Source organism: Orbicella franksi, chromosome 12, assembly GCF_964199315.1.
Source record: "Orbicella franksi chromosome 12, jaOrbFran1.1, whole genome shotgun sequence".
Classification (NCBI taxonomy): Eukaryota; Metazoa; Cnidaria; class Anthozoa; order Scleractinia; family Merulinidae; genus Orbicella; species Orbicella franksi.
The window spans coordinates 2566689-2592879 of NC_138156.1; the positions used below are offsets into that span (position 1 = coordinate 2566689).

The 26191-nt window shown below is 38.2% G+C and overlaps 2 protein-coding genes across 2 annotated transcripts; both read right to left on the reverse strand.

Moving 5' to 3' along the window:
* Window positions 1-10: 10 nt before the first annotated feature.
* LOC145463759 (two pore channel protein 1-like) lies at window positions 11-25039 on the reverse strand. The gene is made up of 29 exons (XM_081447548.1): window positions 24938-25039; window positions 24259-24324; window positions 23148-23360; window positions 22439-22552; window positions 20691-20821; window positions 20440-20528; window positions 18208-18242; window positions 15999-16057; window positions 15670-15769; window positions 14524-14597; window positions 14185-14227; window positions 13731-13794; window positions 8412-8472; window positions 7649-7700; window positions 6677-6746; window positions 6311-6355; window positions 5778-5834; window positions 5606-5674; window positions 5138-5210; window positions 4862-4954; window positions 4430-4501; window positions 3899-3988; window positions 3652-3737; window positions 2982-3028; window positions 2114-2182; window positions 1724-1811; window positions 642-799; window positions 317-388; window positions 11-142 (listed from the first exon to the last, which is right to left on the reverse strand). The coding sequence occupies exons 1-29, from the start codon at window positions 25037-25039 to the stop codon at window positions 11-13; spliced, it is 2424 nt and encodes an 807-aa protein (XP_081303674.1).
* LOC145464270 (uncharacterized) lies at window positions 9866-10655 on the reverse strand. Its single transcript, XM_081448101.1, has one exon. The coding sequence runs from the start codon at window positions 10626-10628 to the stop codon at window positions 9888-9890; it is 741 nt and encodes a 246-aa protein (XP_081304227.1). The 5' UTR covers window positions 10629-10655; the 3' UTR covers window positions 9866-9887.
* Window positions 25040-26191: the final 1152 nt, after the last annotated feature.

The window sequence follows — 26191 nt, forward strand, 5'->3', positions numbered from 1 at the left end:
TGAGTTGTTATCATACTTCCTCGTCCTCGCGTACCACCTCATTTACCAATCCTATATCAGGCTCTTCTTCCATAACTTCAGACTGCGCATAAGTTTCTGACATATCGATATACGCGGTTACCCGTTCATTTTTAATCCATTGCTACAAGAAAAAAAGAAATATTCGTCAGTGGTTTTCTGATGAAACATCAGTTACAGAACGGACTAAGACAAGGATGGTTTCTGTCACAAAATGGCCCGCAACAACGTAACCTGTCAAAAACGAATAGACCAGACAATCAATATGAAATTATCGAGCAATACAAGCAACTCATACCTTGACTTCATCTGCGTACATTTTTATGTTCAAATCCATTTTTGTTTGGGAACGTTTTCCTATATACCTAACCTGCAATAAAATGATGCAATTCATGTAAGCAGCTATGATGTGTAACTAGTGTGCTGCCGGGGTCAGCGAAAAAAAAAGCAAACCTTGGACTTATCAAGATTTTAAGTTCCATTAATTCTTCTAAAACACTACAGAAAGTCTTTTCGTAATATAGGTCTCCCTAAAATGGAATTGCTTCCTATATCTAATGAACTACAGGTTTAAAATTTTGTATTCTACATAAAAAGGGCAAAATTAGTGTAGAGATTCTTACAGGCTGATCAGGCTGCAGGTCTTGCCATAATTCTTCTCTCGAGTGCTGGAATTCTTCTCTCAAGTGCCGGAATTCTTCTCCCAAGCGCCGAAATTCTTCTTCCCAGTGCTGGAATTCTTCATAGGTAACTGTTATTTCTTTCTTTATGTTCATGTCCTCTGTCAAGGAAACAAAACGTTCTGATGTCGGGCGATGTTTTTTTTTTTTAATCTTACTGAGATATTGATGTTGATTTCTCTCTTACTCGGCCAATGGATTTCAAGTTTGTCAAGGAGGTGGGAAGTCCAAAGTAGTTGGAAGCCTATGGATTTCGCATGTGGCAATGTGATTGGTAGGGAGGTTTGGGAAAGAAAACCCCCGGGGGTTACTCCTTATAATGGCCTGTATGGGAAGGCTCTGCCCGAAAGGGGTAACTTTTTCAGGTTTCAGGTATATTAAAGGGTAGGGATTTCACAAGTTGAGAAAAGTTATGAAAAAGCATGGAATCTGTCATTTACTTATTTTAAAGGGCCTTTAATTAAAATATTTCGAACAGACGCACCTTATAGCTGTATCAGTTCATTTATTAGGCGGTACATGAGAATGACAAGAAGACTTCCCTTATTGGCGATTTATTCATAGTACGAGCCAGTTATGAAAGTATGTGAAAAGGTTACCTTTTTCAATTAAAGGTACACGACAGGGTACCTTTTCTGTCAAAATGCTATACAAAAGGGCAAGGCCGGGGCTGGACCGCGGGGTGGAGCCTCCCCCGTAGAGAACTTTGTATAGTACTCCCCGGGATATGCCTTAAACTTGTCAAAAATACGGCACAGCATGTGCATTTGAATCACACTGTTGTAAGACCAAAGTTCTCTCTATTCACTTACATGAACGCTGTGATGAGATGACCTACTCTGTAATCAGAGAAAAGACCACCCACAATTTTCTTTCTTTCTGTTTTTTCCAAGTTCGTTGGCTTTGGAGGCGGGACAAACACAAGGTAGTCACGCATGTATTTGTTAATAAGATTTGATAACAACCGTTCATTTTATTTCGGGGGTTTGTTATTTTTGGAACTTACTTTAGCTAAGTCCACTTACCCTCTTCGTCAGTAGGATGTTCTTTATGATATTTAGTTCGGAAGAGAAAGGCTTCAAGAATAAACGCTACAATGATGGTCACAACCACCTAGTGAAAAAGAACAGGCGCATGTAGCATTTAACATTGGATTCGCCGTGTGGTTAGAAACGACATTTTAAACAAAACAATCATAAATGAACTCGCGCCTCGACAATCCTTCTGATGTAGACGCAAATTCCGCGCCCGGGGCGAAAAAATGAAACCGAAAAATCCGCGTCTGGTTCCGGTTTTTGATTAAGCATTCGGTCACCGCTGACCGCAAATGCATGGGCTCCGGATACGAGATTGCGCCTACTGTTCAACAAGTCAAAGCCAAAACAGTCATAGTGCGAATCAACCAGTTGACTCACCATCATGACAATGTAAAATAACATGAAGTATATCCTAGCCCAGTCTGATGTCACGAAAACAATCCCTTCCTTTAAGTAAGAAAAAATAAAATAATCAAAATATAAGTAGAATGAAAGAAAAAAAAAAGAAATAGAAATGGGAGAACAAACTCTTTCCAGGCCTCAATTGTTTCCTCGCTTCGCCTGAGATTCGACTTCAAGAAATCGATACTGAAATTGTTGCTTTACAAAAATCCCCCTGGTGGCTCTAGGGGCGCGCGGGTGGGGGGGGGGGGGGCGGGGTAGGGGCTCTTGCGCGGTTTCAGAATTTTCCAACGTAAGAGACAGCTAGGCAGAAACACTACACGGAACCCAGAATTGAGAACGGGGTGAGAGATATTGCGGCGAAAACGCAACCGCAGAGAAAGCACCTCATGTTTATCGGTAAAAATTGCACAAGAAGAAAAAAGGTCGCGCGAAACGCTGGAGGGACAAGTACTAGTCAGCATATGATGATTCCACAGGCATTCCTCTCTTCTGCATTATTAATTACTTTACCATCACTAAACTGATAATCTTATTACACTTAAACTGACTTACACACAATTCACACCAACTACACTAGTTTAACTAAATCAGGTTTAGGTTTTTCCAATTTGTCAGTTGCACTTTGCAGTCATTTCGAGAAGACAAATTTCAAACCACCTTGCTGACATACGGTATTTTATTCAAACACGTTTTTAGCTTGTTACGTTGTGGGGTGTGTACGGTGTGAGTAACTAATTTTTAACCTTGTTTAGTTAAATCACTTTTAAAACATGTTTAACATGCCGGTGTGAATAGGATATTATTAAATAAGAAGAACAAACAGCACCTCATGTGTTCTTACCATTATTATCATCCAGTTGTTGACCACCGTCAATTCAAACAATGTCACTGCAGAGACAAAAAGAACAACTTTACACATGGTCAACAGTATTCTACTGTTTGCAGTAACTGACTAAAGTACGTTATCCATCTTGACAGGTCATTAACTTTTGTTATGCCAAGCTTAGAATGTAAATTCTCCTTACTAACTCTAACGTATTTCTAAAAAAATCAGTTGTGATAATGTCATTGTCTTCAGAAAAAACGTCGAGCCAACTACTTCATACATCCGGAGCTTATCCCGGTTTCCATGACATTAAGGGGTTAGGAGTATTTCTACTCCCCCTCCCCCTTGGATGGGATGGTAGTCCATCGCTGGTACCCATTTGTACACCTGGATGGAGAGAGGCACTGTGAGAGTAAGTGTCTTGCCCAAGAACACAACACAATGTCCCCGGCTAGGGGAAAAAACCTGGACCGTTTCATCCAGAATCCAGCGCGCTAACCATGAGGCAAACGCGCCTTTACATCAACAGCCTTGCGACAGTCGTGCCCCTATTTGATGATTTTGTTTTGTGTTCATCACGTGTCTGCTTGCCACTGTACCGACAATAGAGAGAAATTTAATAAAAAGTTGCACTTTCATGTTGTTGCAAATGCTTTACACTACACAAATGAGGGTTAACTCCTACCGTAAGAATGCAGCAAATCGTTGAAGCTGTTTAAATAATAATACTTATAGCCGTCTTCTCTGTATTCTTCTTCCCATGATGTGTTCCTGTACAACGCAGAAAACAAGGCTAAGAAAAAATACTAGGTGAAGGGCAGTGAAAAATATTACCACGACCTTTTTTTTTTCCCCAGAGAAGAGGTTCGATTGAACTAATGTCGTCCTTACTGTTGTAATACTGAAAAAGACAACTGAAAAAGAGAACTTACTGACAACAGTTTTTCAGTTTAAGTCCAGAGAAGCATTCTATTCCAACGATTCCAAACGAGTAATACATCAGAAGAATAACCAAAGCCATCCTGAGGTGAAAAATGTACATTTTTTTAAAAGTATTGAAGACTAACAATGGCTGATCTCTAAAGTAACGAAAAACCCTTCCGTCGGACGGTTTCGCAGCTGGCTTGCTGCGGTGGGTAAGGTGCCTAAATTTTTTCGGAAATTTCGGACAAAATTCAGAAAATCCCTTCATTTTTCAAAACGGTCAGAGTTGGAATTTGAAGCTGACAGGCAAGACCATAATGTGTGACAACGCGTCCTTGTTTGCAATAAGTGATGTCAACTCCGGCCCGTAAATTAACTCTTCAATAGGCAACGGTAAGAAAGCCAATCAGTTCTGCGGTTTGCAATTGAACACGGTGAGTGCCAACAAAAATGCATATTCACTGGATTGTAGGCTGCGTGACCAGCGTTCAAAGGGGAGGGAGAGGTGGAGACTAGAAGATGTTGAAAAAGCACAATACCTGGCCATTCGCGGTAATAAGACACCCATTGTGTCGAACACATCACGGTATCTCTGCTTCAATTTAAAGAGCCTGTAGAGAGAATCAAGCCTTTGAACAACTTATGCTATTAGTAATATACAACTCTGTGATTTAGAATTGGCCGCGCTAAAGCAAACGCATTTCCAAGGAATTGCCGTGGAAAGAAAAACTAAAACTTCACTGGGGAGATGGGGCGGGGGGAAGAGGGGAGAGGCTGAGCGTCTAATGAAAGCAACACATGTTTTCAACGACAATAAAGGAAATACAACGTAGGCTCGATTACCAGTCCCTGTTTGGGAAAGGAGCTCGCACTCCTCCCCTAAGGGAAGAATGCAGACTGCACTCGAGAGAGCGGCGGAAATCGAGCCTAAATACAATGCATGCAATACTACAACAAATGGAAATACTCACAACAGAAGTCTCAGAGGCCTCAGACCAACGATAAAGCTGAACGATGTTCTAACTACACCAAAGAAACCAGCAAGAGTCACAAAGAAGTCAAATCTGAAAAGAAGGCTACAGTTTAGTCTAAATTAGGACAAAACAACAGGCATTACTCTTCAGAAACATAGCATTTCCAATAAAATACTGTCAGTTATCTTTTTTAAGCATCCCTACTTAAAAATCTAACGAACTTACCCTCAGATATAAACAGATTAACTAAACCCAAGGCCACAAACTACTCACAGATTCCACCCGGAGTGGAAGTACTTCCTAAAACCAAGACCTATCAGTTTGAGTGCAGCTTCGGCTGTGTAAACTGCAAATGAAGACAAAGCAAATCCCGTTACACCCAGACATCATAAGTAAATCTTCAAAACCAGTTTCACCACTCAGAGTTACTACAGAAACAAATACGGTCTTCGGAAACATTCCCGATGCTAATTGTTCAATCGGAGATTGCATGAGCTCCTCAAAAGCTGGCGTCGGCTGACCGTGCATGACTCGGTTAATTTTCGGAGTACAGTGTACTCCTAGGTCACTTGTATCTGCTAGTCCTATTTTGTGACTGGATAATATTCGGAAAAGTCCGCGAGTGCTGCGCTTCTACGAACTTTATGTTGTTCAACTCTCGAGGAACCAACCCCAACCATACACCACATGAGTAAAACAGTAGTAACTAATATTGTTATAATATTTGCAAAACCAACTTACTCGAAAGAAAGGCAATATGGTACCACATAATTTCCCCTCTTTTGTTGGCTCGCTCATTTTGTGGAGTGTCTGTAAGTACATCGAAAAGTTCTCAAAGGTTTAACAATTCGCCAAAATTCAACTTAAGAAATCAGAAAATGAAACCGAAGATCAAAGAAAGCAAATTACTCACGGGAAAACACAACAATGTCAACGATAAAAGAAATTCCGTTTGTAATGATGACCAAGTCTGTAGAAAAGCCACAAAGAAATCTCTATTAGTAATGAAATCGCTGAAATCGTGTCCCTTTCAATCATTAATTTCCCTAATAAAATTTGTGAGAAATCACTGTTTCATGTAGTAGCAATGAAATTAAGTTCTGAGAGTCTTTCCCACATTGACCAGACGTGACGATTTACAAACATGAAGATAAAAAGGATGTCTACTGCTACAACTTTATTTAATTCACGTATCAGGTATATTTTTTAATATGATAATGGTTAGACTGTCAGTAGCATCTCATGTACTGTGGTACGAGCCACTCGCGAGTGAAACGAGCCAGCGGCAGTTATGGTAAGCTCTCACCTCTTGTGCCACGCCGCTCGCCTACTCGTCTCTGGTGGGTTCACCGTTCTGGCTCTTGCCTCAGCAAATGGGGCTCGAAAATAGTTTCAAGGGGTCTATCAATTATAAAATGTAGCAGTAAACATTCTCAGAAGACTTACACATGAAGTATTCAAAAGCTTTCTGCGTTATTAACCATCGGATACCTGTGGAAGAAAAAAGCAACTTGTCTTAATATTAATTAAGTAAATTGCTTGTCATGGTGTCCCAAATCAGCCCAAGTGAAGACTACATGCAGTTTCCATCTACTGTCAGGTAATCACTACAATAATTTATTTCTTAGTTCCATCATTTAACTTGCAATAAATGTTTAATTAAGTATAGACATTTAAACAAGTCTTTAGTCAATATGTAGTATTTTATGAGTCCATACATGCCAATTTATTTCTCAACATCAAGAAGGAATGCAAGAGCAAGTGTTAAACAGTAGGCCTGGATGGAGAGGCAAGCCTGCGTAACATTCTCACCTTTGACTGTTTGGTATAGACAGTTCCAAGGCCTAAGACAGATAAACCACTGCTCGTTGTGCTCTGTGATCTAAAAAAAAACCCCATAAGATTACATGCAAGCAAGTTCTGCATAAGCTGGTAGCGCAGTTTTATTTTCCGGTACGTGATTTCCTCCTAATTTGTAAGGGTGCACAGACCATCCATTGACAAGTTGGGGATGTGAGAGAAGTCGAAATAGTTTGTTTACAAAATTGTGTAATACTCTAGGCTAGCAGCTTCCAGCTACCTAACTTCCCACTTGAAAAGTTCCACACAAAAAGATCGTATGGGTATCCTGTGCCTTCACTTGATATTGATCTATTTAACAATAAGATTATGAGCTCGAGATTTCTATCATGTGATAGTTGAAGAGCAAGTCAACATCTAATTGTTTTGGTTTAAATCTACTAGTCGTTCAAAAGTTTATCTAAATACTCTTCAAAGACACTTCGAAAACGCAAAGAGGCAGCCACCAGTTTGTTAACAAGCGCTCACAGCTCACTCAGGCTACTCCCTATCTACACCAGAATAGATAGTGAGCAGTGTAGCCAATCACAGAATGCCATTCGTGATAGAATATATGACAGATAGCTAGTAAATTTATACTAATTTTGGATAGCATTCCCTACCATTTGAAAAACCCTGAGGCTGCACAGATAGCCTCCTACAACAGATATACTCTTTAGGCCTTCTGGAAGATGGCAAGCCCAAAGAACGTCTACCTAGCAGGCTAATGTACAGTGAAACACAAATTGCAGACCCCACAGGATAATATTAGGCTGATTTAGCATGAGAGCGGGAATGTCACTTGACGACGGCGCGCACAATACAAATACTCAAATATGGTCAAATTAGAACAGAATCCAGGTTATTCCACACGCCCTGCAGTCATCATCTGATGTTCCTGTCCTGTTGCTAAATCAGCCTATTAAAATACTTCAGGGGACATACTTGCTTCCATTCCATCTCACTGTTCTCAAATATGTGATAAAATTCATCCAGACTAGAAGTAAAAGAGGTAAATGAGGCAAAAATGAGGCAATAATGAGTCAGAGAATGTGAAACAATTTAGAACAAAGAAGATATGGTTTCAATTAAGATTTATTTATGAAATATCATGAAATATTATTGAATGCAGTTACTGCATAACATTGCCATAAGGATTGCAACAGTATGTAAAGAATTCAAATTTGCTGCCAAGCACAGTGCAGGGTTCATACTGGGCAGTGGTTTGGTCACTTACCAGTATTAGAGAGGTTAAGCATGATGTTTACGGAAAACGGAAAAATTTTGAACTAATTTGCCATCTTTCTTCAGCTCAGTTTGTACAATAGAGTGAAAATATTTGTATAATTTCAGGATAAATAGATGTAGGAGATGTTTTCTATTTTTGTGATCAGAGGTAATTTTTTGCCGTTTGTTCTAAACATCAGGCTTAACCTCTCTATTAAGAACAAGGGGTACATATATCACCACAATTCCCCTGGAGAGCATTTTGTCACCGACTTTTTATGCACAATAGTCCAGTACTCATTTTACCACAATCTTGAGTGGAGGACAAAAGGTATGATGACTAGTAGAATGGGGTATTACATTTATACATCCTTTAAGTAATTCTGCATAATTCTAGAAATGCAGTTAGCTCATGAAATATAACAAACTCCAGTCAAGTGGTTTTTAAATATTGATATCAATTCTTTTCAATATAAATTACCTACGTTGCCTTCTTCCACTTGTATCTAATGACTTGAAAATAAGATATTTCTCCACAAGAGCTAATAAAAAAGAGGAAGCTCGTAACCAATAAGTCTGTCTAAATTAACAGGCCTCTTGAGGAGTGAAAAAAATGCTTACAATCTATTTCTCAAGACAATATATTTTTGATGAGCAAAAACCATGGAGGTTAACTTTGTTGAATCTAAATCACCACACAATACCTCCAGGTAAGGCTGGGGTTGAGAGAGTCTTTATTACAACAAATTAAATAATGATTACAGAACTGCCCCTGCGAAATAAATTCCCAGTAGTCTGGGAATTCCTAGGAATTCCAAGTTATTCCAAGACATGCAAATTATGCTTTATCCAAGACCTTGGAATTTCTGGGAATATTTGGGAATAGTGGAAGTATGACTGGGAATTATTGGGAATTCCTAGGAATTCCAAGTTATTCCAAGCCATGCAAATTATATTTAATCCAAGACCTTGGAATTTATGGGAATATTTGGGAATAGTGAAAAGTATGACTGGGAATTATTGGGAATTCCTAGGAACTCCTATTATTTCCCAGACTGTTTTAAAAAATGTGTTTGGAATATCTAGGAATTTTTGGGAACAGCTAAAACACATGAAATATTGTGTTTGAAATTTCTATAAATTTCCCAAAATGTCAAAATTAAAGATGAACTCAGTGCATGAATCAGTTTCTGTGAATTAGTAAAAATCAACAGGATCATTTCCCTGCAGTTCCATACCTTTTTGTTGTCAAGCTCCAAGGTAATTATTTACAAACAAATGTTACTACATTAATTCCAGTTTAAGTCTGACAACTCGACATAAAACTATAGCACTCATAACATTGCTTTTTAGATCCAACCTGATTTGTTAGTGTATATGTGCCCGTATGGACCCTTAAATCAAACACCCAGAGTTTAACTGATAGAAAAATGGATGCTCTCAGATATGATAAATAGATTGAGCAAAAAATTCCTGTCAGCATAAATGTATATATATTATTTACAATTTCGATAAAACCAAAAGTATATATATGCATGTATATATTTAATATAATTGTAGATTCACACACATACCCATCACAGCCCACTGTTGAACAATTTTTGACTTGATCCTTTATGACTTTAGGAAAAAGAGGAAGACATCTCTCACAGATGTCAGAAATGAAAAGCTCACAGTTTCCACACACTTGCTGTACATTTGTAAAACTGTACTGTGACATTCTCTGGACAAATTACCCGTAGTTTCATTAAAACAAGGATATCTTTAGCAGCCTCTCATTGTCATACAATGTCTTGAAATTAAGGCCAGAATAGCCATACAGGCATATTCTTTGGCAGAAAATGTTTTTTTCTTGTGAACAATTAGTTTCACTTTCATAGTAGGAATTAGCAAGGAGTGACAGGCCTGCACAACTTCTAACAATGAAAACTTTTGTACCATGTAATATATGACCCCTTTATAGTTTTGCTCTTACGAGTATGTCTTTTAGGGATTTACCTCTTTTATACGATATTAGTGGTGGCTCTTTGAAAATTTGCCGTAGAGAAGGCTGATTTTGTATCAAGTGCCATTTTTCCATTAAAACATTTTTGAGGTTGGGCACTGATGGTTGATATTGTGTTACAAAAGGCAAGAGTTCTTTCCGGCTTTCATGTTTTTGTCTTAGCGCCGATTCCCTTTCTGTGAAATTAATATCTGAAAGGAGTGTTTCGATCAGATTTTTTGGATAACCTCTAGCAAGGAGACGTGATTTGAATTTGTAAATGTTCTCTTCAAATGTTGCTCTTGAAGAGTTAGTTCGTAAGAGTCTTAGAGCTTCGCCCTTCACGAATCCCTTTTTGACACCCGGTGGGTGGCTAGAGGAAAAATGAGTGTATTGAAAGGTTTCAGTTGGCTTAAAGTGTGTTTTTATATCCAGGATGGATTGATCTCTAAATCGTTTGCCTTTGTATACAACTGTATCCAGAAATGTAGTTTCAGTATTTGAAATTTCAGCTGTAAATTTGATTGTAGGGTGATGTGAGTTTGCTTGTTCGATGAACTTGTCTATATCAGGTTGGCTGACATTCCACAAAGAAAAAATATCGTCAATGTATCGTTTCCAGATTGTGGGTTTTGCGACGCTATTGCTAAGAATCTCTGTTTCGATATTGGCCATAAAAATATTTGCAAAAGCAACGGCCATTTTAGTATCCATGGCGGTACCGTGGATTTGTAGATAATTCTTACCATTGAATTGGAAAGAATTTTCTTTCAGTATCAGGCTTAGCATTTCTTTGAGATATTGTGTGGGGATATTTTCTTTGAGATATTGTGTGGGGATAGGAGGGTTATATATAAACAAGCAAACTCACATCACCCTACAATCAAATTTACAGCTGAAATTTCAAATACTGAAACTAAATTTCTGGATACAGTTGTATACAAAGGCAAACGATTTAGATATCAATCCATCCTGGATATAAAAACACACTTTAAGCCAACTGAAACCTTTCAATACACTCATTTTTCCTCTAGCCACCCACCGGGTGTCAAAAAGGGATTCGTGAAGGGCGAAGCTCTAAGACTCTTACGAACTAACTCTTCAAGAGCAACATTTGAAGAGAACATTAACAAATTCAAATCACGTCTCCTTGCTAGAGGTTATCCAAAAAATCTGATCGAAACACTCCTTTCAGATATTAAATTCACAGAAAGGGAATCGGCGCTAAGACAAAAACATGAAAGCCGGAAAGAACTCTTGCCTTTTGTAACACAATATCAACCATCAGTGCCCAACCTCAAAAATGTTTTAATGGAAAAATGGCACTTGATACAAAATCAGCCTTCTCTACGGCAAATTTTCAAAGAGCCATCACTAATATCGTATAAAAGAGGTAAATCCCTAAAAGACATACTCGTAAGAGCAAAACTATAAAGGGGTCATATATTAAATGGTACAAAAGTTTCCATTGTTAGAAGTTGTGCAGGCCTGTCACTCCTTGCTAATTCCTAGTTAGACAAAAGCTTTTGAATGAACTTTGTCATCCCGAATCATACACGAGCGGGTCACTCAGTCATGGCATGAAATGAATTCTGGCTAAAGCAAGGTTGAAACAATTTAGGTTGCCCAGAGGGCATGCCTAAACAATTTGATTTGCGAATAACAAGTCGTTTCTCTCACCACACTTGTTCAAACGAAACAAATATAGCAGTTCTCACTGATCCCAGTCAAAGTTCTTGACAAAAACTCCAACGAGGCAGCCACAGTCTGCATGAGTTTGATATGTCTCCTGTGTGTTTCAGCCTGACTGTATGGCAATCCGTGTTGATCTTCAATTTTTGTCCATCCGTATATTCTTTTGCGTTTACTCTATTATTTAAATGTTCCTTTAATGTTTTAAGTGTCTTTTTTAATATTTCTAATGTCTAAATTTGGCTAAAAACCGTGATATATATCCTCCAATTCGAGAGTTGTTGATACACTTATAGAAGAAGGAAAACCTTGATTTAGTCTACTGTAAGCTCAAGATTTATGTAACATATTTATCAATAGTATAGAAGCACCTTCACAATTATCAAGTCTTCTCTTTCAACATTTCAACCAGCTTACAGTCAGGCCTTAATTAGCTGCATGTATTAAACTGTGAGCACATAAATATTTGGATCTCAGTCTTACAGTACCTCATGTATATCGCAGTGTAATGTATTTTTTTAAATTTTGTTTTAGGTGTTATACAACAAAGATGAAGATGAAGAGGCTAGCTGCAGAATCAACAGAAATAATTGAACAGCAGCTAAGTTTGCCCAAACTCAGCCTTTTTTTAATTTTAAGGAATGTCTCAGTTTTGTTCTTATCATTGATTCCTTACAATCATGAAAGTCCAGATATGTTCCACACAATAACAATAATTTAAGGTAAAATCTTGTGTATGGAAAATTGTTGGATTTGTAAACTAAAAAAGTAAGTAAATTATCTGAAAAAGTTCTCTTTTTATCAAACATGTAAAAGTTTGACCTTCATATCTGTTTTCAGTTTTACTTTTGATTCTTGATGTAATGAAAAAGAAACAGGATGATTATTCTTATGTTTAAATTCATGAGAACCAATGTAATAAACCATTCATTTAAAACCTGTTTGATGTGATATCAGTGACTTTATTTGTTATTTTAATGCTGGGCATTTATCATCAAAATTTTGTCTGGCCTACAAATGATACAAAATTCCCAGTTTTTCTCAGATTTTCCCAAAAATTCCAACCTATTCTCAAAAAAATCCTACAAATTCCTAGTTATTCTCAGAAATTCCTAGGAATTTTTGGGAATTTTAAGGAATTTTCAAGGTGAGTATATTTCAGTTGGAATTCCTAGGAATTCCTAGGAATTCCAAGTCATCTCTATCTAAACTTGGAATTCCTAGGAATTCCTAGGAATTCTGAGTCCGAATTACCGTGAAAATTCACACCTTAGATTCCTAGGAATTCCTAGGAATTTTTTCCTAGGAATTCTTAGGAAATTCCTAGGAATTCCTAGGGATTCTTAAAGTTATCTCACAAGGGTACGTTTGCAGCATTTAAAATATACCAGTCATAAAAATAATTTCACTCAGAAACAACACATGGAACCGTAAATAAAAAATACTACATGGACAAGCATCAGTAACCCAACGCAATGACAAGATTAGAAAGGTTTGAAACAAGAAAAAGACAAAAAGGCTGTCCATAATTTAATAACTGCATAGAAAGATTTTACAAATGCTTCTGTTGGTAGCTACTGAAATTATGCAAGTGAACTGAAATGCTAAGAACTACATTATATACTTTAGGTATGTGAATGTACTTTCACTGATGGCTAGTAAATAGTTGCTGATTGCACAAACACTGTGACCCTGCCAGTAAAGGGTTCAGAACTACCTTAAATTTTCAAACATTTAAGGTGGTTCTGCACACTCTTAACAGAATGTGTTTAAACTTTGTAAAAAGTTGTATGTAAAATATCACGCTCATCACAATATGATTATAAAAAATTAATGGGGGTAACCAAGCTCGTTTTTGAGTTATAAGTGCTTAAAGCTAAAATTAAGAGTGTTTTTAACAGGTTGTATTGTTGCTATGGTAACCTAAATTATATAAAAGGGATGACTGCAACTTGTTTACCAATGATTGGGCATTTGTGTGATACCATTATTGAAGCATCACTTGTTAAACAGTGGTAGTATTCATTCTTCAATGTTAGCTGTTAGAAAAGTGATGGAAATTGTTGCCAGCCTCCTCAAGTGATAGTGTAATATTGGTCACACAAATATGGTAACAGTACTCACTACTTTTGGGTTTGTAAAGTGACATCAAGCCAATAAAGTCATTTAATGAGATCCAGTGTGGAGGCTGTGAAACAAATATACAGTCACAATAATTTATTAGCATAATAATTATTATATTAATATTAAAGATTACTTTAATTTAAATAGCTAATTAAGTAACATTCTGGCTACCCCTACTATAGATGAATTCTGGTTTCCAAAAATATATTTTTAAAAATTGATACATCTGATTTCGGAATTGTTCAGTTAATTTGTGATGATTAAAAGAAATCCTTTCTTGACTTGCTCACAACCTCAGCTGAATGATTGACCAATCAACTTAAAAACCAACTGATTGACCAACCAACTTAGAAACTGCAGACTCAGATTAAGGATTGGTAAATTAATACATACTGTTTAGAAGAAAAAGAGATGGAAAGAAATTTACATCTAGCTTCAGTTGTCAATGACTTACGTTTTTAGAACAGAGTAGCCTGTAAGCCTGCCTAACAGCGTGCCTTAATTGGAGTAAAAAAAAAACACTGAATCAGATGGTACTATCATACTATGCAACATTATAATGAATTTATCAAAGATATGAACAGGAAAGTTGAACAGATCAGAAGTCTTAAAGGCTCTGATGATATCGTAGCTTGGTTGAGTGATTCAAGATGATTTTTGTTTTAATGAACTCTAGCAATAATGCAAGCCAGTCAGTGACCACCTGTCCTGAGGTAGAGATGTGTTTATGTTTTAAGTACATGCTTGCTTGCATGCTTGAGTGTTTTGCTACATGTATACATGACTTTCTCACCTTTTGTGAAGAAAAAGCAGGCTAAACTTATTCTTTTCAATCGTGGTAAATGTGTCATACACCACAGCCAAAAGCTGCCACAAGAGTAGAGAAATATAACAAGTTAAACCATACATATATATTATATATACATGTAAACAATAGAGTGTTTCTGTTGAGGGCTTTGATAGGCTGTATTAGTCTGATTTTTGCGCACAGAAATTCTGTGCTCTAAAAATATAAATTATGCATCTTTTGTGGCGGAGTTTCTTGTATATATCATCTTGACAATTACCTTAAATTTGCCTCACTTGAACGTTTGTATGTATTTGGATGTAAGTAAATTTTACATAATCAACATTTTGATACAAAAATTTGCGAGGGAAACTCAAAATTTCATTCATATCTGAAACTTCAAAATCCATTTTGATACAGACGGAAAAACTACTTGTGCAGAATTTCAGGCACGAAAGAAAATCGAAAACTTTCGCTGTTTCTTCTGCCAAGTGAAGCATTTACTGAGTAAAACGTTAACATTAAATTAGAAACTCCAAAAAAAGAAAAGAAAAAAAAGAAAAAAAAAAGCAGTGGCTCACAAAAATAGGCTGGCGCTTCACGGCTGGTGGCTCCGTCTTGCATGCTCTAGGCTCAAACATTAGTTACACTTGTAAATTTGTATTTCAATTTTGTAACTTTTCAGTGACGTTTTCTCTTTACATTTTTCATTCGTCAATTTTGGCTTTGACCAATGTCAAACTCCAGGAAACATGGACAGTGAAAACACTTTTATTCAAGAGAAATTAGAACTTTGATTAACTTTTAATCCTGGATTAGCATTAATTGGCTTGCGAACAACCGGGTCCTGAGGCTGTTTTCGACCTTTATGGGCATCATCAGTATTGACAAGTAGACAGTGAGAAACGTTGCACCATGTCTTTATTCTGTGGAATATTGTTGAGGTATAAATATTGTAACAAGTCATAGTAAAGTGTAGATGTTCAAATCGTGGGCTGAATAATATATGTTGCAGTGACAATGTTTTGTCGACTTTCCTTGTGGTGATGCGGTGTTCGTTAATTTTTTTATCATGTTGCAGTGTTCAGAGCAACCCCATGTCCCCCTCCTAAAATTGTTAAATGGTTTTAAATAGAAGGCATGTAAGCTTACCAAATTCATGAGGAAGTAAAGGACAACTGAAATGTAAACAGCAAAATATATGACAGCCCATCGTAACCTCCAATAAGATGGCATCATCACATCAGGATAGCTGCAGATCGAGTAAGAAATTAACAGCTTCAGAAAAAATTACTATTTAGCCATATCCAACTCTTAGCTGCTGTCTGCTTGAAGGATATTCTTCAACAGGCAGTTTTCAAATGCATCACATATAATTTTTGGATTGTTTTGCTCGTTTTAGTGTTACAACGTACAGGACTTCAGAAAAAGCTCCTCACAGCATAACAATATAATGTTAAGCATGTGGATTAGTCACCTACTTTGCTGTGGTGAGTAAGACAAACAAGCTGATAAAGCTCCTCCAAAAACTGTTGAAAAACTAAGAAACAATGACAAATTAAAACGAGTTGTTGATAAACACTTCATTTTTACAAATCAAATTTCTTAATGAAATGATCACAAAACTAGTGAGGCAATCTCAGATAGTGCAGAGTGCAATTTACAGCTCTGATACAGTAGTCACAAAGGTCCCCACCCCTGCTGTTCTCTCCCTTGGTAGTCAGCTAGGCCTTTTCCCGTTTGGAGAATTATATTACCACAGTGTTTTACTTTGAGTTTCATTAGTATTGAATTCAATACTATGTAAAAGAAGAAAATGTGACAATTTTACTTCTCACGCCAGCGTTTGTAACTTGATACTTTTGTTTCCCTTGCCAAGGTATACAACATGATACCCTTGTTACCTCGGAAATATAAGAATAGAATGATGTGTATTTTTTTACTCACTGCTGGAAATAAATGGAATAAAGTTAAATATCTGGTGAAAATTCAAAGGGGAACGATGTTGCTTTTTCCAAAACGCACATTTTCATTTCACCGATAAACATGAACTAATCTAATAATCAATTGGTCACGTCGAGTCACGGAATAGTGCATTCTTATTCTGGTCAAACTAATACACAAATGCTATCAATAATGGCGAAGTTTCTTCTGTCACAAATTTACTAGTTTTACTTGTATCTATCTGGGGAAAGTTTCGGCTGAATATGATCTTTTTGCTCCCCTCATAGCAGAGGAAATAACCAAGCTGCTAAGGAGAGGCAATATGTCTCCATTCTTTATTTGAACCCTGGCAAACACAAAATAGTTATAAAGCAGCAGACAAAATTTCTTGAACCGAGCTAGGGGTGATTCCAGAAGATATGCAGTCACAGTAGCATTCTTTGCACTAAAAAAGGGATAACTGATGTTACCTGAAATATAGCTGCTGCCCCTGGTTAAAATGAGAGCATGGTAATCCCCCCACGCAGATGGAGTTTATCACACTGCCAGTGCTAGAACGCATGCATCTCACATGTGTTCTAGCTACCACAAGGAAAAAGCACTCTACGCTTGTGTGTCATCCCATATGAAATGTATCTTTTAACAAACATATAGTCGACACTGACGCTAATTAATCTGTGCCTGCATTTCGAGCAAATTGCCTTTGTTCCTAAGATAACCGCACTACAAAGATAGCATGAGATTTGCGATGACATATATACCGTTTTGTCACGTTTTCAGATACGCAACATAAGTATAACACGTTTTGCATAATGCACGTGGGTACCTACCCCAGCCAGCCCCTGCTTCCCGCATTAGGTAAACAAGGTAAATGAACATTTAAGTTTACACCTTGTGGCAGTAGTGCCATAGCAAACAGCTGCCCCCTCAACCATCCCAATACTGCACTCTGCACTAATAAAATGAAATGTTGTTAGAGGACATAATATTATGCATCTCAGCTTCCATTATTTCTAACTTCCAAATCTTTAAGATTGTTATTTTGAATGGGAAGTTAAGGCTAAGTAAAAAAATTGTATCATTAAGTCTATTACTTAGGAAACATTGGACTATTCTGATTTAAGTGTCCTATGTTGCATAATAAAGACTCTGAAGAAGATGTTCTAAGATTTGCTATTATTGCTTTGTAGGATTTGATCCACTTCTGCTCTTCTGTATACTTCACAGTAATTTATTTTTAATCTTCAGCATAAACTTCAGTGTTATGTTTATTGTCGCCTGTCCCCTTAAGGTAGGGAAAAAGAGAGTTAACAGAGGGATGGCTGGGGAGTTTGTTGTTGGTTCTTGCTGTGCTCTGAGGGTTTTTCTCTTTTTCTCTAGGTTGCCTAGTTTTCCTCCCTCCACAAAAACCAACACTCCAGATTCCAATTCAACCAGGATTGAGTACCTGCATGAAGCCAGGTAATGCTGATCAATGTGGCTTCCTCTCTATTAATTAAAATTGTGATTTATCTTTTATATTTTATGATCGTTCAATTTATCTTTGGCTTTAAACTACTTAAACCATTGTCACAATGTTAATCAAAAAATTAAGTTATCAGCATGGCACACTGTACTGTAATACAAAACCCAATGTATATATATACACATGACATGTGCCAGTGCAAGTGTATGTTCAATGACATATTACATGCTTTACAATTGGATGTTCATTACTGCAGTGAAGTTTTAACAAGTACAGTTTACCTCATCTTTTTCATTGTCAGAAAACAGGTAAAAACCTACAAATAAACATAAACGTTTAACTGCATAAACAAGAGTATAAACTACTAGTATGTCAATTAACTGGGGTGTATGGGCGCGTGTGGTAGTACCTCTGCAGGAGGGGCAGTAACACTCTTCCCAGAGTGCCTGAACTGCACTGGTCCACATACGACACGCAGCTCTGACGTATGGCTCCCAGAAGTTGCAGGCAAGGCAACGCCACACCCCAGGCAATGGCGTTGACCCACCGGCTGAACTACGTCAGGGTAGCCAGCTCAGCTCGGAGATTGGCTGGTGATAGGAAAGGGCAGATAGGGCTCTCTAGCCATGGGAAGCAGCCCATCTAGGAGATGGAAAACTCCAAGCCAAACCCCAGGGAGTAGTACCTGTAAGCTTAACAAGGCAACTACCTAGGGGAAGGAAAATCCCAGTAACACACCAACCATCTCCAATGGAGTTGGTCGTACGGCTAATTACCCTATGCCATAAAAAAACCTGATTACGGAAACCAGAGACTTGTTGAGGACAAACCATACTGGATCAAACAAGGCAACTTGCCAAACTCCAGGTGACAACTTCATCACGTGGGAATGAAGGAAACGGGTGAAATCTGCAAAGAAGCTCATAGACCGAGAGGATTGTTGGCTAATCCCAAAATTATGTATAGGATTCAGGATGCTGGAATCTGAGGACCATGTATCGCATTGGCAAAACAGCTCAAGTAACATCAGAGATGCAACAATACAGGATCAGCATCGTGGGAGTTAGCGAGTGCAGGTGGGCTGGGTTTGGCAGGTTCAGAACTCAGACCGGAGAGACCATCCTCTACTCGGGTAGGGAAGATGACGTTCACCAAACTGGAGTAGCAATTGTGATGACCAGGTATGCCAGTGGATGTCTGGAGAGTTGGACACCTGTCAGCGACCATATCATTACAGTTAGATTCTACTCTAAATACATAGTCAACTACAGTACAAGTGTACGCTCCAACATAGGATGCAGAAGACAAGGCAAAGGACACCTATAGTACAAGTGTACGCTCTAACATAGGACGCAGAAAACAAGGCAAAGGAGACCGTTTACAATCAATTGCAGAAGACATTGGATGTGATCCCCAGACACGACATGCTCTTGGTAACGAGGGACTGGAACGCTAGGGTGGGAGAGAGTCAGGATTCCTGTTTCTCTCAGTGGTTGACTGGGTGATGAGGAGGACAGTCAAACATGCAGGAACAGGCATAACAACTACATTAGAGGACTTAGACTTTGCAGACAGCTTGGCACCAATCTCAAGTACATTCACACACATTCAGACGAAGAATGACCAGCTGAATAGAAACGGGAAGGGAATGGGCCTGAAAATAAGCACCAAGAAAACCAAACTCATGTCAGAGGATCAATGCAAAGAACAACAATGCAGTTGTAGTAGATGGAAAGGAAATAGACGACGTGGACGGCTTTGATTATCTAGGAGCAAGAGTGACCAAACATGGAGGGGTTGAGGATGACATCAAGAGCCACTTGGGAAAAGCTACAGCAGCATTTAACAAACTAGCCAAGATCTGGAGAAGTGGTCAACTGAGCAAAAACACCAAGATCAGGATCTTCAAGTCCAGCATCATAGCAGCGCTACTCTATGGATGCAAGACTTGGAAAATGACCAAGAGGGATGAGGTAAAGCTAGACACATTCCTCCACAAGTGTCTAAGGAGGTTGTTAAAGATATATTGGCCGATGAGGGTTACCAACGAAGAAGTGAGGGAAAGAGCTAGGACTTACACCATCAGTAAGCATATTAGGAGATGGAGGTGGCGCTGGATAGGGCATGCATTGCGCATGGATCACCAACAAAACCCACAAATTGCCCTAACCTGGGCATCCGAGGGTAAGAGGAGCAGAGGTCGACCTAAGGACACATGGAGAACTGTAGAGGGAGAGAGGGAGAGGATGGGTTTTGCCACAGTTTGGAATGAAGCTGTTGCCACTGCGAGAGACAGAACAGATTGGAGGAGACAAGTCAATGGCCCTATTCTCCAAGAGGAGAGCTTAAGGACTGATAACGATGTCAATTAACCACTTCTAAAATGCATACATGTATGTATAACTGAAGACAGATCAGAGTAAAACGAGTTTCACAGCACTGATTATTTTAAAAGGATTTTTAGCTTATGAAAAATTGTCAACTACTTTGTTATAATTATAGCTATTACTTACCAAGCATTGCAAAGATTACCATGACAAAGAACAACAGGAACAGCATGTCCAAGATTGGTGGAAGTGAGAGCAGAATTTGTCTGAGAACTCTGTAAAGAAATTAAAATCATCATCATCACCATCATCATTCTCTGTGAAGCTCACAGGCAAAAATTACACAAATACAAATATATGTGCATGTGAAAGTAGTAGAATTTAAGGATTTGAAGTACACAAATAAAATATACAAGCTATGCAGAAATAAAGCTCACCTTCTAACCCCAGAGCAATAATGAGAGTCTATTAAAAAGAGTGGTCGAAGAGCTCTTGTCACTCGTACATGGTTTTGATTTCTCACAAGGACAACAATGGCTTCCACAAACACCACAGACAAAATAACAACCTGATGAGTAGGTATGAAGGTAGATAGATAGATAGATAGATAACCTTTATTTTAAAATGATGAGTATTAAAGCTACATGAGCTTGTGGGGTCGTTTGCAATTAACTAATCGCTAAGTAACTAAAAACTAAAAACTAGGGGTATTTACATAAAAAACGTTCGAACTTAAGTCAGCGATATATACAATAAGAGATTGTTAGCATAAGTTTTTAAGTATATACAAAGTCATCTTTTCTAAAATTACAAGTGGATGCAGACGTTATCTTAAAGCTGAATTCATTAAAATTAACTAGAGATTTAAGCTTTAGCCTGAGGTCACGATATGGAACATTTTCTGTCAGGGTACTACAGTTGTTGGTCACTGCATTCCACAGGACTGAGCCTCTGAACGCGACAGAGTCTTTCATGTAACGCATGTTGAAGCGGGGAACAATTAAAGAAGCGCAGGTCCGGGTTGAATAATTTGTGGCCCGTTTCTTAGAAATCAGATCGATTAATGTGACAGGTAACCTATCATGAAAAGCTTTATGAAAACAGTAACAGATAAAAATGGCTGATTTATAATAAATAGACAGAGTGGGCCATTGGACCCGTTGTAGGACATAAACAGAAGCCATGTCTTTCGGCAAGTTAAAAATAAGCCTCGCAGCCCTGCAGTGAAGTCTTTCCAGGGACTGAAATAAGTCGGAGTTGCAGCAAGATCCCTATAGTATAAGATCATAGGTCACTGAGGGCAAAATGACCTTAAAATAGAGATCCTGACGAACGTTCCTAGGGAGAAATCTCGAGTTCTTAAGTAATCCTAGTTTTTTAGCAAATGAATTTTTGAGTTCCAGCATATGCGGAGTCCAGGTCAGTTTCTCATCAATGGTCATTCCCAGTAATCGTGATTTCGATACCCATTCAATTGTAGAGTTTCCAATGAAGATCGGGGGAATATTAGCCGGGGGATTTCTTCTAGAGATTAGCATGGCAAAGGTTATTAAATAAACATTTCTGGAGTTAAAAAATTACTTTTAACTCAAAATGTTGATAACTACTACACAGTTTGATTCATTTCAGATTTAGTCCCATGATACTTAAACAAAGAAACATACAAATCAGACTAGTTTGAAATTAATTTGGGCAGGAATTCATTTTACACTTCTAGCAATATTTATTTCCATCCAGGTGTCAAATTATGGGTTAAAAAATATAGTTCAAAAGAAAGCATACAAGTCCTTATTTGACAGATGTGGGAAAAAGAAAGAGTACAGCCGTTAGGTGGGGTTCTGTTTGGGGAAAGGGGGTACTACAGATATACAGGTTGTATGCAAGAACGGTTCGATAATTACCAAATTGGCTTCCTTTTTTTTCTTTTTTCCTTTCAAATTGCATTTGCTTTTGACCAAACAAAGCACTGAGGCTTGACATTTGTTTGTACAATTGTAGTGGTACATGCAGGTAAACGGGGAAAACATTCTAAATGATCATCTAGAGACTGCAAGGACTTAACAGCAACCTGAAATTTAAACCAAACTTTGACCAAAACAAATACAGCTTGATATCCTCAGTGGTCGCATTTAACACAGAGGCATTACAAACTGCAAAATAAGAGATTCATACTTCTTATGTGTACCTTCAGAAGTGTCCTCTTGTGAGAGAAGTAAAGCTTTGGTCCTTGCCACTTCAGTCTTATAGCCATTCCAGTAGCAATAACAAACAGTGAAAAAATTTCCACAGATCCATGGACCTAAAATGATTTGCAATAGTAATTGGACTACCTCAGGTGAGTAGTGTCATAGTGTAACGGATGAGGGCACAACTTGAGACTGATTTGAAATAATGCACAAGAACAACAACTCTCTGAATTGTATGCCAAAGGTCCAACTACTAATTAATTGTATCTATAACAAATTTTGAAATTAAAAGTCTTTTGAGAACTTCTTTTGAGTAAAAAAAAGTCAGTAGCACTTTCCATAGGTTTAAAAAACTGTGTGAAACGTTTAGAAGGAAGTTATTAAAGCACACATACATAATTGACATGCGAATGGTGTAGGTATCCAATTTCAAGTATCCCATTATTAAAAGTTGTCATTGGATACCTGTAATTGGACACCCACGCGATCAAACGACAATTACGCAGCAAATACCAAGTCATGCAGAGAACCAATCACAATTGAGAATTTTGTTATGGATAAATGTCCGCAGGTTATTGGCGTATAATGAGAGACCCATCAGTAACTTAGTGACAACCGCAGCATCATTCAATAACCAACTAGTCAGAGATCCTTTTCTTCTGAATTGCAAAATTAAGCGTCGCTTTACCCATATTACTTAGTACTTACAGCCACTGGGAGATATATTATATCATCTTCAGGTACTTCCCCTGATCCAGGTTTTTCAGTCAGTCCCAAGGCAAGAAGAAAGAGTGCCGCCATCATGTCCAAAATATAGAAAAATGTTGAGTGGGCAATAAGATACCATCGTACTGTTTGACGGGTTGGGTGGGTTTCAAACCGGTCATTGTTCTTGCCCTCCTGGAGAAATATGGCTGCGTCCTAAGAGCAGATTGAATGCAGAACCATAAAATATTATAATTTGTCATTTTAATGAAAAGTGCTTGACAGCAGTACTCAACTATACCAAGTCTCTCAGATTATTCAGGAGTCTCCCACATACAGACCAAATCCCCAGGTCCTCTCATATTGGTCACCCAAATCTCCCAGACACAGAGGTCACTGCATGTAAAGTACAGTTTTCACCCATACTTTGACTGATATTTGGTACTTTTTAGGGCAAAAGTTTGGTATTTGATGCAATTTTGTGGTTAAATCAGGGGTGCTCTACTTTAAACAATTTTTCTAGGATCAAGAAGGTAAAACTAGCTGCCAGACTTCAAGTTGTTTTTTTTGGCATCTCTAATAATTTATTACTTGAACTTTTACTTGAATTGTTTTCTTGTTTCTTTGTTCAGTCTTTACAAGCTGACTGCCTGTTTTAAATTTATTGAAGTTTTAATTCTACTTTCCAACCTCTACTTTCCAAATTCCTGCCACCGGACAAATGTCCTGTAAGTACCAGTATCAACCCAGTCGTTTCGCCCGATGCCAGTTTGCTCACCCGGACTGAAAGTCCCTTCACCCGAACTGAAAGTTCAAAGTTCTTTCTTTAAACTAACTGAGCGTAAAAGACAACTTAATGACAACTTAATGTGGGCTTAGTGAAACAAAATTACACAAAAGGTCACGAAAGATGCCTATTTCTCGTTCTTTAATCCATTGTCTACGGAGCTAACAGTCCGGGCGAACCGACTATCATACTGACTTTCGGGCGAAACGACCGCAATTCTATGCACCGTGTACGGAGCTTTTAATTAGAACAGTTGTAAAACTGAGTTGTAGAACAGTCGCAGAGAACAGGCTGACGGCCTTATGCGTGCGCAACACTTTAGCTTACCTGATAACGAAAGTCTAGTGGTTCCATATCTTCGTTACCGACCGTTATCCACCAGTGGTGTCCGTTCTACCTTCTTCCAAAAACTGTAGAATACCCTGCCACTCGAACTGAGTTCTTTGTAGCCGGCTACGCAGTACGCTGAAACTTGTGTAAAATTCAAGTTGAAATATGTAATTTATTCATGCAACAGATAAATTGGAAATCAAAATTGGGTCCTTTATGTGTTTTACGTTGGCTACGCGGTACCTTGTACGCGGTGAGAAATATTTAGCATTTACGCGACTCGGAAAAGTAAGCACGGATTGATAATGACTTTCCTCTGACTACTTCTCAACTGTCGTGTATACCTCGTTCTCTAAGCTTGAAGGCGAAAATTACATGCTTTGAAGGACACATTCTAATATCCCTAAAATGATCACAGATTTTATCTATGTCGCACAATTGCCACAGAGAATCAATTGCTTTTCACTTTTTTCACTCTTCACCATGACTTAACACGCATATATTAGTTAAATACGTAAAACAGCAATTTTAAACTCTACTTACCTTACAGTTTGTCAAGAATTGCTTAGTTTCGTTTCTCGAAACTACCTTCAACAATCGAGTGTTTCAGACTGTAAACAGTCTTTTGTCTCTAATTGTTGATCATGTAAACAAAATTTCCTTTTAGCAGAAATACTCGGAACAAGTCCTTTTCGGGGTCAACATAACCCCAAGATAAGAGTAATAATGTTCCTTCTTTCTGCCATGTGTCGGGAGCCTGACTTTCATTTCTCTCCATTGCATTGCCCTTCAATTTTATTCGTGTCGTAGCCTTCCGAGTTGACAAATTCAACTGATTCACTGTTCGATGTTCGTAGCCATATTTTTCGAGTTTACGAAGCCCTTCTAGCAAACCCTGAATACTGTAGTTCCTGGCTTGATCCGTTCTTGAATGTGGCTTATTGGTGTGGCCTCTGTTCTCTCCTCAACCGTTACATTAAAGCATTCTGGGGATTCTTTGTTGTGGATCCTTCCATAACGTGCCCCCGATGGTATTTTCTTTTGCCGAGTTTCTACTCCTCGATCAGTACAACTTTACCTCTCTCTTCTCTGAGTAGTAGGTAAACTTAATCACCTCCCCGACTGACAAGTTAGAATTCTCGAACCAGCTGCCTTGTCTGACGCTTCTTTCTACTCGAAATCTGTTTGCGGCATTCCCATCAAAACCATCCGATCGATCTTTACATTCAACCCAGTTCTTGCTTGATTGACATATATCACTAACACGACTCGTTGCAATCAGTCCTTTATCCTTTAACCAACGTGGTGTATATACTCTTTAACCCATAACTATTTCTCTTCAAGTTCATCATTAGTCATAACTTTAGCGTTTTTGTTCCGTCCGCAACAGCCTCGAGACTCCGAACACTGAATACCAACATCTTTCCGCAAAAGGGCAGCCCAGCCCACCTGCACCTCAGCCATTCGCTTTCGACCGACCAATGACTGCTAACAGACTTTACACGAGTCTTTCAGCCAATACCATCACGGCTTAACTGACCAATCACTTTCAACGGACCAGCCTTGTAACAACACTATTCACTTGACTCTGAAGGCGACTTCCGCTCAGGTTGTCGAAACGTCAGTCACCAACAACAGTTCTTTAAAGAACTACCCTCACCCGGAAGATCACACAAGACAAACTACTGATACTCCTGGGTTCAGACCATTTACTATGTCCCCCGCTAAGACATGTTTTTCTGCCGCAATCTGCTTCGTGTCCACCAGCTTTTTATTTAACGATAATGATAACGATAACAGTAACAGTAACAGTAACAGTAACAGTAACAGTAACAGTAACAGTAACAGTAACAGTAACAGTAACAGTAACAGTAACAGTAACAGTAACAGTAACAGTAACAGTAACAGTAACAGTAACAGTAATAGTAAT

Bases quoted from the DNA above. Each gene is read 5' to 3' on its own strand.
- LOC145463759 (XM_081447548.1), bottom strand. From the start codon at position 25,039: ATGGAGAGAAATGAAAGTCAGGCTCCCGACACATGGCAGAAAGAAGGA. The intron at 13,795-14,184 runs GTAAGTCATTGA...TTTGTTTCACAG, and splicing joins GGCTACTCTGTTCTAAAAAC to CCTCCACACTGGATCTCATT. The intron at 2,183-2,981 runs GTAAGAACACAT...TCTTACTTAAAG, and splicing joins ACAACTGGATGATAATAATG to GAAGGGATTGTTTTCGTGAC.
- LOC145464270 (XM_081448101.1), bottom strand. From the start codon at position 10,628: ATGGATACTAAAATGGCCGTTGCTTTTGCAAATATTTTTATGGCCAAT.